The sequence below is a fragment of the Sipha flava genome, unplaced genomic scaffold (assembly GCF_003268045.1).
Source record: "Sipha flava isolate LNK unplaced genomic scaffold, YSA_version1 272_pilon_pilon, whole genome shotgun sequence".
Lineage (NCBI taxonomy): Eukaryota > Metazoa > Arthropoda > Insecta > Hemiptera > Aphididae > Sipha > Sipha flava.
This window is the reverse complement of record NW_020272937.1, coordinates 210,387-226,055: the sequence shown is the minus strand read 5'-3', so window position 1 is coordinate 226,055 and position 15,669 is coordinate 210,387. Positions and strand designations below refer to the sequence as shown.

Below are 15,669 nucleotides of genomic sequence, written 5' to 3'. Positions count from 1 at the left end.
CCCCCCCCCCAACTGAAAGTTAATTTAAGCATTCGAAATAACTATTTAATTTAAAATTTTAATTTTTTTTTCCCTGAAAAAAGTGACTGAATAGCCATTTCTTAATCGTTATAACTGTCTTCATAATTGAAATTTAAAATAAATTATGAAAAAAAAAAAAATTAAATATATAACACTTGAAATGGTTTGAGTAATACGTTTAAATAGGGTAAATAAATAAAAACGTAATTATATACTTAAACGAAAAACAAAATAAATTTGATAAATAATCAAAATTAATCATAAAACGATTCTGCGTACAGTTGAGTTCTTAATATCACCAATAATGTTTTCGGGATTTTAATTTATAGCCATTTCTTGTTCTGTAGTTGATAGCTATTTAATCTCGCTTGAATTATTGTACTTCTTAATTTCATTAACACATTAAATCGTTATTATAGCATATGATTTTTGTTTCAAAAATAAATTAAACTGCCTGGGACTGAATATAAAAATATAATAAAAATCATAATGTAATACAAAATCACATGATATACATAAAACCAAATATGTCATAATTTTATTAATTTTTTGTAATTTTAGAAAGAAGGCTCTATGTTTAGGGTATGCAGTTGCATATCCTGCATACCCCCTGCGCTCGCCTATGGTCTACCGACCGAAACTTTACCGAAGATCCGAACGCGATTGGTGCACGAGAGTGTATTATGAGCGGTGGATTGCCGCGAGAACGGAATTGAAAGAACAAAAAGCGAACACTACACGCGCGTCACGGTTCGGGGCAAGATTTCACGTTCTCAGTTTTCGATTATCTGCATGGTTTTCGGTTTCAGTCGAAATAACCGAATTACTTAGTAAGTGGTGGGGCAGATACTTAGTAAACGCAACATATACGTACAATATACATTTTTCAATGTATTAGGATCTGTATAGGTATTTCAAGTTATAAATAAGTGATAGGTGATAAAGTTTACTTTATCCATAGTAATAGTGGGACAAGTAATGACTTATGGAAAATAAGGACGTATTATCGATTCCTATTATCAATGTGCAGTTTTTTTGTTTAGATTGCACAGAATGATTAATACCACTAAAGCTAATTTATATCAGCCTCATTCTTCTGTATAATTTCAACTTACCCCCACCACGTATTATTATTATTTCAATATAGTTACTGAAGCATCAACATTTTTGACTCTCGGACCTCATCGGTTCGCTACGTAAACACCACTCAGTGAGAATTCACATAATATTTCATTAATTCGCGGCCCCACTTTAGTGATGTTAGACAGTTGTATATGGCGGTGACCGCAGAGGTGTAGTTAGTAGTACCGCACTGGTGCGATACTTCGCACTTTTGTGCCCAAATTATGTTATCAGTTTTTTTATCATTAACTTTTGTCTTTTACGATTTAAAATAAATAAATATGTTAATTTGAATATTTTGAAAGATAATTAGATTATAACTAATAATTTATTAAATACTGATAATAGGCTTATAATAAATTATTAGAATGGTAAATTTCAGGTAAAAGTGTGCCTCAATTGTCTCACGAGCCACTTTTTCGGGTACACGTTTCAATTGATATACGCGGAGTTTTGGCGACCGCCGGACGTTGCTCGGCGGACTGTCGAGAGTGCGCTGCCCAGTGGTGTTATTGCAGTAGCGTACGATCAATATTTTTAGTGAGTTGGTTACACTATCGGCCGCGGAACGCGTTCTAATCAAATAAACCAGAACCGTAAACAACATATCACATGTTTTGTTTTCACGTCAGACGACATTACTGTGCTAGTTAGTTTCCCATCACCCGATTTGAATGTACGTATTCGCGTTTCTGATTTCCATCCGTTTCTAGTGCGATTAATAAGTTTTTACTTTCGTTCTGTTTCCTCGTGGCCTAGATCGTCATCATGAGCCATTATCGTATTCGCGACAACTACGAAGATTCGTACGGTGAGTTTTATGTTACACTGTATCGAGCTAGACTTGGAAACACTGACTCGTTACGATTTAACGACGAGTTCCACCTCGTGTTACAAATACCACTTTAGAATTAAGTAAATTGTCGAAGGAAATAAAGTAGACACTTGTAAAAGTTAAAGGTTTTAATTTATTAGTAGCCCGATGTAGATAACTCAATGTTAATAATAACCAACTCTATCAATGTATTCAACAGTGAAGTCAGATCATGTTTAAATTAGTATTGGATGATATTACGTCTATTAATATGTAATGTTTGACATAGCACTCAAGGTGTTTTTGTAAAAGAGAAAAGTATCCATTGAGATGTTGAATATTTGTTGTGTAAATAATTTGTAGATATTGAATAAGGAATTAAAATAATATAAAAATACCTATTAAAAGTAATAATTAACAAAAACGATATAGAATGTGATACATTATTATCTTATGGTAATATGTGTGTGTAAAACTAATATAATATTAAGAGACATAATATTATAAAATATAGTATAAGGAATATTGGCTTACTACAACACTTGTTTATGATTGCATCAACTTGAGAACTTTGTTCACCAAGCCATCGATCAAGGTTATGTATATAAGTATGTTTTTCCGGTAATTAACTTCAAATGACCAATTTGTAATTTAAGTTCTTGTACGTTTTTCGTATACACTTGAAATAGTATTCTTGAGTAGATGAACATGATATATCCAGTTATTAATTGGAGTCCATAACTAGTTTCCTTGAGTTATGCCAAAATATTGTACTAACTATATAGACATAACGGCTTAATACTATCTGGACTAAATAGCTTAACAAATAGACATTCTATTAAATTTACTTCAAATATTTTTATATTTTATATTTCAAAAAGTTAATTTGTTTAATTCAATTTAAAAGTGATAATTTTGATTATGATTAAATGATTATAGTTGATGAAAAAACCATTTTTGATTTAGTAAATTAAATTTTACACCTTATTTTAACATTTTGACATAGATACAGTATTAAATTTATCTAGTAAAAAATACATTCACTTTTTATGTTTTTTAATTACATAGATAATATGATTACATTTGAATCCTTTAGTTTAAGTAATCTTTTTAATACATTTTTACTAGGATATTATTTACTTCTAATCTATATTTTACTTCAGTTATAAATTTAGATAGCGCAATGAATATTATAAAATATTTTACAACAATTGTACTTAATTGATTCTTCATATTTTATTTTATAACTAACTCGATAATATAATTAACATTAAATTAAATTTTATAAATATACTTACCAATATTGATGTTAAATATAAAAATGTTTTTGTTACAATTTTCAGGTGCTGACCGTGCATATAAAAAACGTCGTCATGTTGGCGGTTCAGAAAATATCAATTTAGAAGAGAGATTGGAAAATCTTATTCTTAAAGTTGGAGAAAAGGTAGTTTTTTAATTTTATTTATTTTACAATGTACATAAAATAAATGCATAATCATGAACTAATATCCATATTTTTAATTTTTATAAACAGACCTCTAGTTCTTTAGAAAGTAATTTAGAAGGTTTGGTCAGTGTACTAGATGGGGATTTATCAAATTTTAAGGAAAAAGTACTACAATTATTGGTAGATTGTGCTATTCGTATGCCTGAAAAATGCACCATTTATTCAACTTTAGTTGGCTTATTAAATGCAAAAAATTATGACTTTGGTGCAGAAGTAAGTAACATTGTTATGGTATTTTATTGTTCAAAAAATAGTTGTATTTGTATAATAGTTTTATAACATTCCCAAAATTTAGTTTGTTGAAAATATTGTGCGTACTTTCAAAGATAGTCTTAAAAACAACTCTTGGAATGAAGCTAGAGTACTGTTACGTTTCATTGGTGATTTGGTGAATTGTCATGTTGTATCAGCTAATTCATTTATACAGTTAATGGGTAGTTTATTGGATGTTACCAAAGAAGATGAAGTTCCTTATGTACGGAAGGATTGGTATGTTTTCAATATACAATTAAATATCATTATAATAATAGAACATTTTTTTTTTTTTACAGGTACTGTTATGCTGTTATATCATGTTTACCATGGGTTGGCAAAGAATTATATGAGAAAAGAAAATCTCCTCTTGAGTTTATTTTAACAGCTATTGAACTTTATTTGAACGCACGACCTAAGAAACATGTTAACATGCTACGAATTTGGTCCATTGATGTACCTCATCCTCAGGAAGAATACTTGGATTGCGCATGGAATCAGATTAAAAAATTGAAACATGATAATTGGATGTTAACGATTATACCAAGACCTTATCTAACATTTGACAATGTTCTATGTGAAGCACTTCAGCATAATTTGCCTGTTATTATACCTCCTCCTCATCATAACGCTTGTGTGTATCCAATGCCTTGGGTAGTTTATCGAATGTTTGATTATACAGATGTAACTAATGTAAGTGAACTAAGTTAAACTAAAATTTTTGATTTTTAATATTTAAATTAAATTTTTTAGGGTCCCATAATGCCTGGTGCTCATTCAATTGAACGTTTCTTGGTGGAAGAACATTTAATACAAATAATTGATAAGTCATACAAAAATAGTAAAGAGTGGTAATAATTACTAACTAAACAACTTTTGATCATAAGAAATATATTAAATTATAAATGTATAAATTTGTCTTGTTTATTATAGTGCAAATAATTTAATGAATTTTGTTCACAAGAACAAACTACCTTTGGAGTATTGTATTGTTGAAGTGATATTCAGTTTGATGTTTCATCAACCTAAACCAAAGTATTTGGAGATCATGTTTGGTTCTGTCTTAATAGAATTGTCTAAATTGTCAACTAATACAATACCACTTGTATTGGCTCAGACAACAGAAATACTTTACTCCCGTATAGAATCCATGCATGTGTGTGCTTTTGATAGGTATATTTAGTCACACTGTTTATACTGATAATTAAATTGCTTTTAAACTAACATATTTGTTAGGTTTGTTTCGTGGTTTGCATATCATTTGAGTAATTTCAAATTCAGTTGGTCGTGGAAAGAGTGGGCTGATTGCTTGGCCTTGGACCCAGAACACCCAAAACCAAAATTTGTCCGTGAAGTTCTTCAAAAAGCTATGAGGTATATATACTTTTTATAATTCTGTTACCTTAATAAATATTATAAATGATAATGATTATTTTCAGATTATCATTTTATGAACGAATTTGTGACATAGTACCATCTGATTTTGAACCTTTGTTACCAGAAAAACCTAAACCAAAGTATAAATATGCATTGGAAAACTCAAGTAAGAGATTAGATTGTAGTTGTATTGATATATGTTTTTACTGAAAAATCATATTTATTTTTCAGATTTACCAGGCCAATTTCTATCAAACACATTACTTACCAAGATAAGAAGCAAGTCACCTCCTGAAGAAATTATTGAAATATTAAAAGAACCATTGATGTTAAAAAATGGTGAACTTATTGAACCAGCAGATATTAGCCATTCAAATTTGATCAAAATTGATTCTTTCGTTCAAACAATATTATTCATAGCCAGCAAATCATTTTCACATGCTTTTTCAGCTATTACAAAGTTTATCAAAGTATTCAAGGTAAGATACAACATAATAAATATAAATGAAATTGTAATTCCTATATTTTTATAATATTATAGTTTTTGGGAGAAAATGATGAATGCCAATTACAAATACTCCGGAGCACTTTTGATTTATGGAATGCTGATCAACAAATGTTAACTGTACTTATTGACAAAATGTTAAAAACCCAGATCATTGAATGTTCATCGGTTGCAAATTGGATATTCTCTAAAGAAATGACTTCACAGTTTACAAAGTAATAATAATAATGAAAATCTTATCGCTTTTGGATTTTTCACTTTTAACAATTATTTAGGCTATATATTTGGGATATATTATCGATGACTATCAATAAAATGTCCAGACATGTGGATCGACTGACCAAAGAGTTGAATAAAGCTAGAGAACATTTACGTACAACAGCAGCTACCTATAATAGTTCAGATAATAGTGATACTGAAGCCGAAAAGGCTGAGCCAAAACCTTCTCAGCCGTCAACAACAACATTTGGTGTTGAAGTCCCAATGGATGTTGATGACAATGTAACTGAAGAAATGGTTGAGTGTATGGAAGAGAAATTAGAAATAGCACAATCTGATCAGAAAAATTTGTTTTTGATTGTATTTCAGGTATTTTTATTGTGCTTAAAAAACTTAAAAGAATTATTATACTTTGTTTTTGTATTTCAGAGATTTATAATGATATTATCTGAACATCTTGTAAAATGTGACACAGATAGTGAACCATTTGATACATACTGGTATAAATATACTATTGGACGATTGCAACAAATATTTTTAGCTGTAAGTATTACAATTCTTAGTTTAAAGTTATACTGTAATTTTTAATTCAAATGTATTGATGTATACTCTAAATCATTGCTCGAAATGGAAAATTTTTTGAACTGGAACTTTTTTTTATTACATACCAATGGAATTAGAGGCTTCAACCCACCAAAATTATAATTTTCCCTTCCTGAAATACTAAGCCTTTTTTAATACATAAGTTATACCTACTATTTTATACTATTTCAGTTAAAATTATTTTTTGGTAAATCATTTTTTTTCGTTTCTGATGCTATGTAGAGTGCTATATCCGCAGACGTTTTATCAGATTGTAAAATATTTCCCATATTCATACCATTTATAACTTGTTAATCTATTAACTATTTAATTTGGTAAATCAACAAAAGGCCTTTGAGTTTTTACAATTTTATAAATAATTCTAAAAATTTTTTCAGTAGTAGTGAACTTTGATTTTGATTTCAATACTTTCAATAATTTGATTTCGAATCTGTTTTCTATTTGTTTTTCTTTTGATTGTTTATGTAATTCGAATGCTGTAAGATGAGCGTCAGATTTTTTGTGTTCAAATATTTTTTTCTCGAACTAGACATTTAGGTAACGTATTATTTTAATGTCTCCCCAACTTAAATACTCATGCTTTGCCACTGGTAAGTACAATAAAAATTTTGCCGTGAACCGGAACTGCGTTCTAGTGCATTCCGGTCCATTTCGAGCCCTGCTCTAAATATATAATAAAATAATATAACACTCGAATGCTTACATTGTTTTAAATGCTAAATAATTAAGTATTCAAATTATTCATTTTATTTTTCAGTGCTATCATATTTTGTTATTGTTTTAATTTTAAAGATAATTGAATAATATTCGTATTTTATTAACAAATTACTTAGGAATAAAATAATTTCTCTGCATTTAACTTGTAAAAAAAAAAAATAATTAAAAAATTCATAACTATTAGTAATTTTGTTTTGTATTGCTACTATATTATATATTATATTAGTATTTTTTTTATTCAGCACTAAAAACACGAATTTTAAAATGTGTGTTTTTACACTATATATCAAATTAACTATGAAAATTGTTTTAATAAATTCTATTTATCTAATTGTTATTTCATTATATTTTCAGCACCATGAACAAGTACAAAAATACAGCAGTACTTTGGAAGGATTACTTTTCACTCCAGATATTGACATTCATATTCTTGAAGTATTCCATCAGTTCTTGGCACTTCATTCATAAGGACTATTTGGGTTTTCTTCTTACTACTTAATAGAATAGTTGATGTCATAATATAATATATTATATTCGTTTTCGAGTGGCTTTTATTAATTTTTTTAATACCAATAGATTTAAAATACATTTTTATTATACTTTATTATTATTATTACATTAATCAATTCTTTTGTCATAAATTTATTTAGAAAATATAAATAGATGTGAATACTCATCGTTTATGCTGTAAATCCCAAATAGCAAACTATTATTGTAATATTGTCACAATGTATTTTTTTGTTGGAGTTATAATGGTTTTTTTATTGTGAAAATATTGTGACCAAGACTCGTGACAGGCAAATAAAACATTGAAACAATATTAAATGTAATATTATAGTATATTATATATTTCTAATAATATTGTGAACTCATGGATTTAGTCATATTGTAAAAAAACTTTTATAGCAATATTACTTAATAATGTTCAGTTATGTTAGTTTGGTTTCTACAATATTACCATTATATTGTGACAATTATCATTTATATGAAAACAAATATATTTACCCAATATTATTTAATCCACATTGTATACAAATTCAAACAACTAATATTAATACAGTTTATTAATAAATAATTTAATATTATAATAGTTTTTTAATAATATTTTGAGTTTATAAAAAAAAGTTTAATTATAATGCATAATGTATTCAGTTAAAAATCAAATATAATACAATCATACCTACTATAAAATCTTTTGTGATGTTATTAAGGAAACATGAATAATAATTATTTTACACTTTTGTTATAATATTAAAAAATTGAGTGTGAGTCTACTATTACATTCTGGGGAAGTAAAACTTCTTTCATAAGTATTGGGGTCCGTGAAATTATTAGTGAATTGGGGAGACAGTGAAAAAAAATCAATAAAAACAAAAAAATTGTATTAATACGTTGGTTTAATAATACGATAATAATATTCAAGATAACATTTTTAGTGTCGGTCATAAATTAATATTTTCGGTGGTAGATAGTGAAATAAATAGGAACTATGTCGCAATGAAATGTAATTGATCAAGTCTCGGTGGCATTTGTGATTTATATGTTGTATGTATTTATGTATCAAATTGTTGGCAATATGTAATTCGTTAATGGGTATATAACTCAATGACTGGCACAGAGAGTCGGGCATGTTACATGTGTGGATGCACTACAAAATATTATAATAGTATTTAAGGGGTAAAAGAATATGGAAACTAATCCTGAAATTTCAAGTTTTGTTATTCGCGTCGTGAATTATGTATAAGTCATAATTATTGTTCCATTATCATGTTGTATGTTGTGATTTTCATGTGATGCTTGGCGGTGGTTTGCGTTCATCTAGTGGTGGTTCACGGTGGAGGTATGCCTCCGTGGACGACTAACTGGTTGTGTAACTGATATTATCGCGCGAAAATGACTATTATTCATTGTTTTCAGAAAAAAAGAAAAAAATATAAGAATTAGCGAAAACCGGACCGATTTTTTTGACCAGATGTTCACGCGTGATGGCGTGACTAAGGAAATAGGGATTCATTATATATATATATATATATATATATATATATATGTAAAGAATATATTATAATTCTTTAAATTGTATTTTACCGCGCTCTGCACGATTAGTGTGGTTATAAGGTGATAAGTAATAACAATAAAATGATAAGCAACTTATGATAAAATAAATTAATTGTAATAAGGAAGATATGTAATATTATATGTTAGTAGTTTAGGAATTGACATTTTATTGAATAACAAACATTTATTGTCGTTTCTTTATGTTTAGGTAAGTTCTGTTTATAATATAAATAATATGTAATAATAATAAATAAAACTTTATGTTTAGAGCAACACAATACCAGTGTTATTTGTTTATGGTCAATTCCTGAACAAAATAATTAACAGTCTTATAAAACGACAATTTCGTTTAAGCAATATGAAGAAGCTACAATTTGAATTTATGATTAAACCATCAAGCGATGGAAAATCAAATTTGATGACCATGACTTCGATTACCACTGAAGCTAAAGAAACAAATGCTATACCAGAAGACTTACAACAAATAAGTTTTCATAAAGAAGTAAGTACAACTACTATGTATAATATGGTGAAAAGCTCATTAAAAAAAAAGACACCAATTCAGAAAAGTTTGGATACCACTGACTGAGGAATTAAAAAAAGTTTACATGGATGATTATGATAACATGTTATTCGCAGGCCAGTGCTTAGAAGAAATAACAAGTAAACCTGCGATTCAAGAAGAAAAAGATAGTTTAAATACTTTAAAACTATTAGAGGCATTAGTTGGAAACGCACAGATACCTAGAGATCAAAATTTAAAGAAAATTTCAGAAAAATTTGTGCTTGAAAAATTTACAAGCAAGGATATAAATGCAAGTCATTGGATAAATAATTTTGAAAAAGAATGTATTTGCTTTGATGTTAATGAAGATCACAAAAAAATTGAAATTCTCAGATTATTTATGGATAAATCTTGTACAGATTGGTATAGCTCTATGCTAATAAAATTAACAGGAGACTCAGAATGGAAAATTTGGAAAAACAAATTTTGTGAAACATTTTCAAGCAAAGGTTGGAATCCAGTAACTTATGCATTATTATACAAATATAGAGATGGTTCGTTACTAGACTATGCAATAAAAAAAGAAAAGCTTTTGTTGGATATGAGAAGAACAATTGATTCAGGTACCTTGATAGATCTTATTTCAGCTGGTTTACCAGAGTTTATACTTAATAGAATTGATAGAGAGGTATTAAAAGACACTGTCGATTTGTTTAGTTAAATCAGCAATTATGAACACATGGTAATAAAAAAAAAAAAGTGTTTTTGAGAAAAAAAAGATTCTAAGCATGAACGATAAAGAAAAAAACCCATGTAAAAATTGTGAAAAACTTAATAAAGGTACTCGCTACCACCCTGAATCAGTATGTTGGTTCAACACAAGAGAAAATGATAGAGAGAAAAAAAATTACATCAAGCATGTAAATAATTCAGTAGTTGAAGCTGAATTAAATGACACAGATCAAAAAAACTAATTGTTACACCATTAATTAAAGTCAAACTGCTATTAGATAATAAATTAGAAATATTTGGAGTATATGACTCTGGGTCTAATGTTTCATTAATAAATTCTAAATTATTAAAAATAAAATACAGAAAAATGAATAATAACAAAAATGCAAACTTAAGAACAATTAATGGTGTTAAAAAAACAAATGGTTTGACAACTATAAAAATTAAAATATTTGAAATTGAAGAAAAAGTAGATGTTTATATCATAGATGAAGAAAACTTCAAATATGAATTTTTGATAGGATTAGATATTATAAAAAAATTCAGACTTATTCAGAATGAACATTTAAAAATAACTCAAAACAACAATTTAAATCAAAAAAATAAAATTGAAGAAAAAAAAGAAAATACTAAAATAACAGATACACAGGAAAATAACTACCAAACTAACATAGATTATTTAACTAACAATCAAAAATATGAAATAAATAAACTAATTGAAAATAACAAGTCAATTTTTGCAAATGACAAATACGACATTGGTACAGTGAGAGAATATGAAGCACATATTAATTTATCAGTTGACAAATACTGTAGTAAAAGACCTTATAGATGCTCTGTAGAGGATAAAAAGGAGATAGAAGAACAAATATCAAAATTACTTGAAAAAAAACTCATTGAAGTATCTTACAGTCCATTTGCTGCACCAGTAACATTAGCATTTAAGAAAGAGGATAAGAGAAGATCCAGATTATGCATAGATTTCAGAGACTTGAACAAAATTGTAGTACCTGAAGCACAACCATTCCTACTGATTGATGACCTAGTGATAAAAACAAGGAATTGCAATTACTTTTCGACTTTAGATATAAATTCTGCTTTTTGGTCGATTCCACTCAGGGTGGAGGATAGAAAAAAGACTGCGTTTGTGACACAGGAAGGACATTTTCAATGGACTTGCCTGCCTTTTGGTTTAAAAACATCACCAGCAATTTTCCAGAGAGTCTTAAGTACAATATTGAGGAAATATAAACTTACAGACTTTGCTGTTAACTATATTGATGATATTCTTATATTTTCTAAAAATTTTAATGACCACATTAGTCACTTAACACAGTTATTAAAGGCAATACAAACTGAAGGTTTTAGATTAAAATTTATAAAATGTACATTTGCAACAGACTCGGTGAAATATCTTGGTCATATTATACAGAATAACTCTATCAGGCCTGTAAAAGATAATCTAGTTTCAATAAATAATTTTCCTGTTCCAAAAACTCAAAAAAATATAAGGCAACTTCTGGGAAAAATAAATTTTTACCATGAATACATACCAAATAGTGCAATTATCCTAGATCCATTGCATAATTTACTTAGAAAAAACCAAAGATTTGTCTGGTCGATAGAGTGTCAAAAAGCATTTGAAACTATAAAAAAACTACTGTGCTCACAACCGGTTTTAGAAATTTTTGATACAGATTTACCAATCAAGATTTACACAGATGCATCTTTGGAAGGTGTAGGAGCCATTCTCAAACAAACACAGCTTAATGGAAAAGAAAAACCAGTGGCATACTTTTCAAAAAAACTGAATGCAGCCCAAAAAAAAAAGGAAAGCAATATATTTGGAATGTTTAGCTATTAAAGAAGCAGTAAGATACTGGCAATACTGGCTTATAGGTAAATCATTTATAGTATATTCCGATCACAAACCGTTAGAGAACATGAACATTAAATCTAGGACTGATGAAGAGCTAGGAGATTTCACCTACTATTTGTCACAATATGACTTTCAAATTAAATATGCTCCAGGAAAAGATAATTTGGAGGCAGATTGCCTAAGCAGAAACCCAGTATTGGAGCTAAAATGATAATAAAGAAGAACAATTGAAAATAGTAAATCTAATAAGACTGGATGATATTCTAACAGATCAAAAAAATAATGAAGAGGGTTTAGTTATTATAATTTTAATATTATAGGTTGTACATTAATGTAATTACAATAAATTTAAATAACAGTAGTATATTTGGCCACTAAGGTATATTTAATAACATAATAGTTCTTACCAAATAACAATTGAGGGGTACAAAAGAAAAACGGTAGCAGTAAATTTCTATAAATTGTTCAAGGGAGCAAAAACTAAGTCTTATCTTATCTTTCTTCGCCAGTATACTTAATATTTTCCCTTTTATAATTGTTGATAGAAAGATTTTTTCACTAAATCGATTTCAACTAGTGATGGCAACTTGTTATCATTTTCCGTAACTGTTATAAACTGTTATTGTTACACCAAAAATAACAATGAAAATAACAGTTACTATTATTGATACCGTTACTAAAAAGAAATGCTACTATCGGCGATGATATTTTCCAACCTCTGGGAGAAGCTATAGAAAAATTGACTAAAAAAACAATATCTGTTATAATACATCAAATCTTTACCTAATACTTACCTAAAATATGAAAATTAATTTATCTAATATCTGCAATGTGTATGCTGATTAAGTCTAATGGGTGTTATTAAATTAAATACAAACGACAACGGCCGAACGGCGAATTGTTACATTTTCTATGCAACTGTAACATTTTAAATATATATTATGTACTATATAATATTGATATGTTAATTCATTTTATTTATAAGTTAATTTTCAAATATCAATTATTAATTAGGTACCTAAATACCTAACATTATATTTTATTATAGCTTATTTTATGAATACAGCGTTTTTAATTGTTATTGCTATTAAGTTATTGTTATATCTTTTTAAAATAAATAAATAGCATATATAAGTATTATACACTTTTGATTTTTGTATTCCTCTATTTTCATTAATACGAGTATATAAATGCCATCAGTATTCATGAAAATTAAAAATAAAGGCAAATTGGTTGAAACTATTATAGCCTGTTCAATTATATGTAAAAAGAAAAAAAATCTCATTGACTACATAATAGGTAGTGAGTTTAGGAAACAAGATTATATATGCATGGTTTAAATTGGTTCAAAACTGAAAGCACAAGTTTATTTCTGATTGTAAATATATTTTTACTAGTTATTTCTTTTTAAAAAGAAATAAATAGCATTTATAAATATTATACACTTTATTTTTTTACTTGTATTATAAATGTTTTTAATTTGATAATGTGGGTAAATAACTTATAATTTACCATATTCTATTTTTTATTTTATTTAAACAGTTTTTATTATTAATACATAATTAATGTTGTTTTAAGAATTTTTAATTCTTACATTAGGTATGTAAATAATTATTTTTTGATTTATGAATAACTATTATTTTAACTGTTACAAAGACAAATGTTTGTATTATGAATATTATTAAAATGTTTTAAATTCTATATTTCTTGATAAAGTAGGTAGGTACATCACACCATTGGCATTTATCTGAAAAGTTTCTAAGAAGTTACTATTCAGATTTTCAGAATGTATAATCAAAATTATGTTGACTGTCAAAAATAGGAACAGTATATTATAATAATTTATTATTAATTTAATAACATTTTTACATCAATACAATTATAATATACATTATAATATAGTATTATAATAATACATATAGTATACATATAATAATACATACTTAATATATACATATAATACAACAAACAATAATCAACTTATTTACTTACCTATTAACACAGGAATAGTGAATACTAAATATTGTAACATAATACTATTTGTTTTGCTATACTTATAGTAACTATACCAAAATTAACTTAACTAATTTAACCAAACTTAACTAACTGAATGTGTATACATACATAAAAATGAACCACGAATAATGAAATAACAGTGGTTAGTACATTTAGTATACTTAAATGATACAATAGTATATGTAAACAATTTACGTGATCATAATAATAAATTAAAATAAGTATTTGAATGACTAATAAATAATAATTTGAAAATACAACCAGATAAATGCAAATTTTTAAAAAGAGAATTTGTTTATTTAGTAATTACTGAGCACTGTAATAACAGAGCACGGTATAAAACCAGATATAACTAAGATAAAATCAGTGTTAGAATTTCCAACACCAATAAATGTAAAAGGTATTAAATCATTTTTTGGGATTATCGGGTTGTTATAGAAAATGTATAGAATCGTATAGTGAAAAAGCAAAACCATTAACAAATTTATAATACTTAAAAAAGATATAATATTTAATTGAACGGATGAATGTCAACAATTATTTGATAGTTTAAAACAGGCATCATATTCAGAACCTATATTGCAATACCCAGATTTTACAAAACCATTTATTCCAATAACCAACGTGAGTAACAAAGCGTTAGGAGCAATTTTGTCTCAAGTGGAGGTAGGAACAGATTTACCTATAGCATATGCATCACGAACTTTAAATAAAAGTGAAAATAATTATAGTACAATAGAATTAGAATGTTTGGCGATAATATTCGGGGTTAATCAGTTTAGATCATATTTATATGGAAGAAAATTTATAATTGTGAGTGATCATAGACTATTAACATGGTTATTTAATTTAAAAAATCTGTTATCAAAGTTATCTAGCTGGAGAATACAATTAGAGGAATATGATTATGAAATTAAATATAAACCAGGAGTTTTAAATTCAAATGTAGATACACTTAGTAGAATATACACTATAGAAGAAATAAAAAGTGAAAGTTACGAAACATTTTTAAATAAATTAGAAACACAGTTAATAACAAATAGTAATATAAAAGAAATAGTAGGAAATTTATTAGATGCATCTAATACGCATCATATGGTAACTAAAATAGAAAAACAATATAATTTAAATTCAGGAATTAATTATAAATTAAAACAAAAATTCGGAAATAATCAAATCTTACCACTAAGTAAAATGATAAGAGATATAAAAGATTTTAAATCAGACGATCGATGTATAATATTTTTAATAATTTTTTAATAACAAAACAATGGTCAACATATGAAAATATATACATATCATTAATAAATTTAAAACAGTTTTATAAGAAAAATAAAATAGATAA

At 27.0% G+C, this 15,669-nt stretch overlaps 2 protein-coding genes across 3 annotated transcripts; both read left to right on the top strand.

Annotated features, from left to right (window-relative positions):
* Positions 1-1,691: 1,691 nt before the first annotated feature.
* On the top strand, positions 1,692-7,705 carry LOC112685281 (nuclear cap-binding protein subunit 1-like). 2 transcript variants are annotated; one of them, XM_025557124.1, is made up of 15 exons: positions 1,692-1,819; positions 1,903-1,954; positions 3,301-3,401; positions 3,492-3,677; positions 3,760-3,953; positions 4,016-4,409; positions 4,470-4,567; positions 4,650-4,889; positions 4,953-5,090; positions 5,156-5,259; positions 5,325-5,572; positions 5,635-5,813; positions 5,874-6,186; positions 6,247-6,360; positions 7,492-7,705. In XM_025557124.1, exons 2-15 carry the CDS (start codon positions 1,912-1,914, stop codon positions 7,603-7,605), a joined length of 2,466 nt encoding a protein of 821 aa, XP_025412909.1. In that variant the 5' UTR covers positions 1,692-1,819; positions 1,903-1,911; the 3' UTR covers positions 7,606-7,705. The 2 variants fall into 2 exon arrangements, with proteins under 2 accessions (XP_025412909.1, XP_025412908.1); XM_025557123.1 differs by having other exon boundaries at positions 1,692-1,954.
* A 1,629-nt stretch (positions 7,706-9,334) lies between these two features.
* LOC112685290 lies at positions 9,335-10,695 on the top strand. The gene is made up of 2 exons (XM_025557131.1): positions 9,335-9,400; positions 9,461-10,695. The coding sequence occupies exon 2, from the start codon at positions 9,801-9,803 to the stop codon at positions 10,416-10,418; it is 618 nt and encodes a 205-aa protein (XP_025412916.1). The 5' UTR covers positions 9,335-9,400; positions 9,461-9,800; the 3' UTR covers positions 10,419-10,695.
* The last annotated feature ends 4,974 nt before the right edge of the window (positions 10,696-15,669 follow it).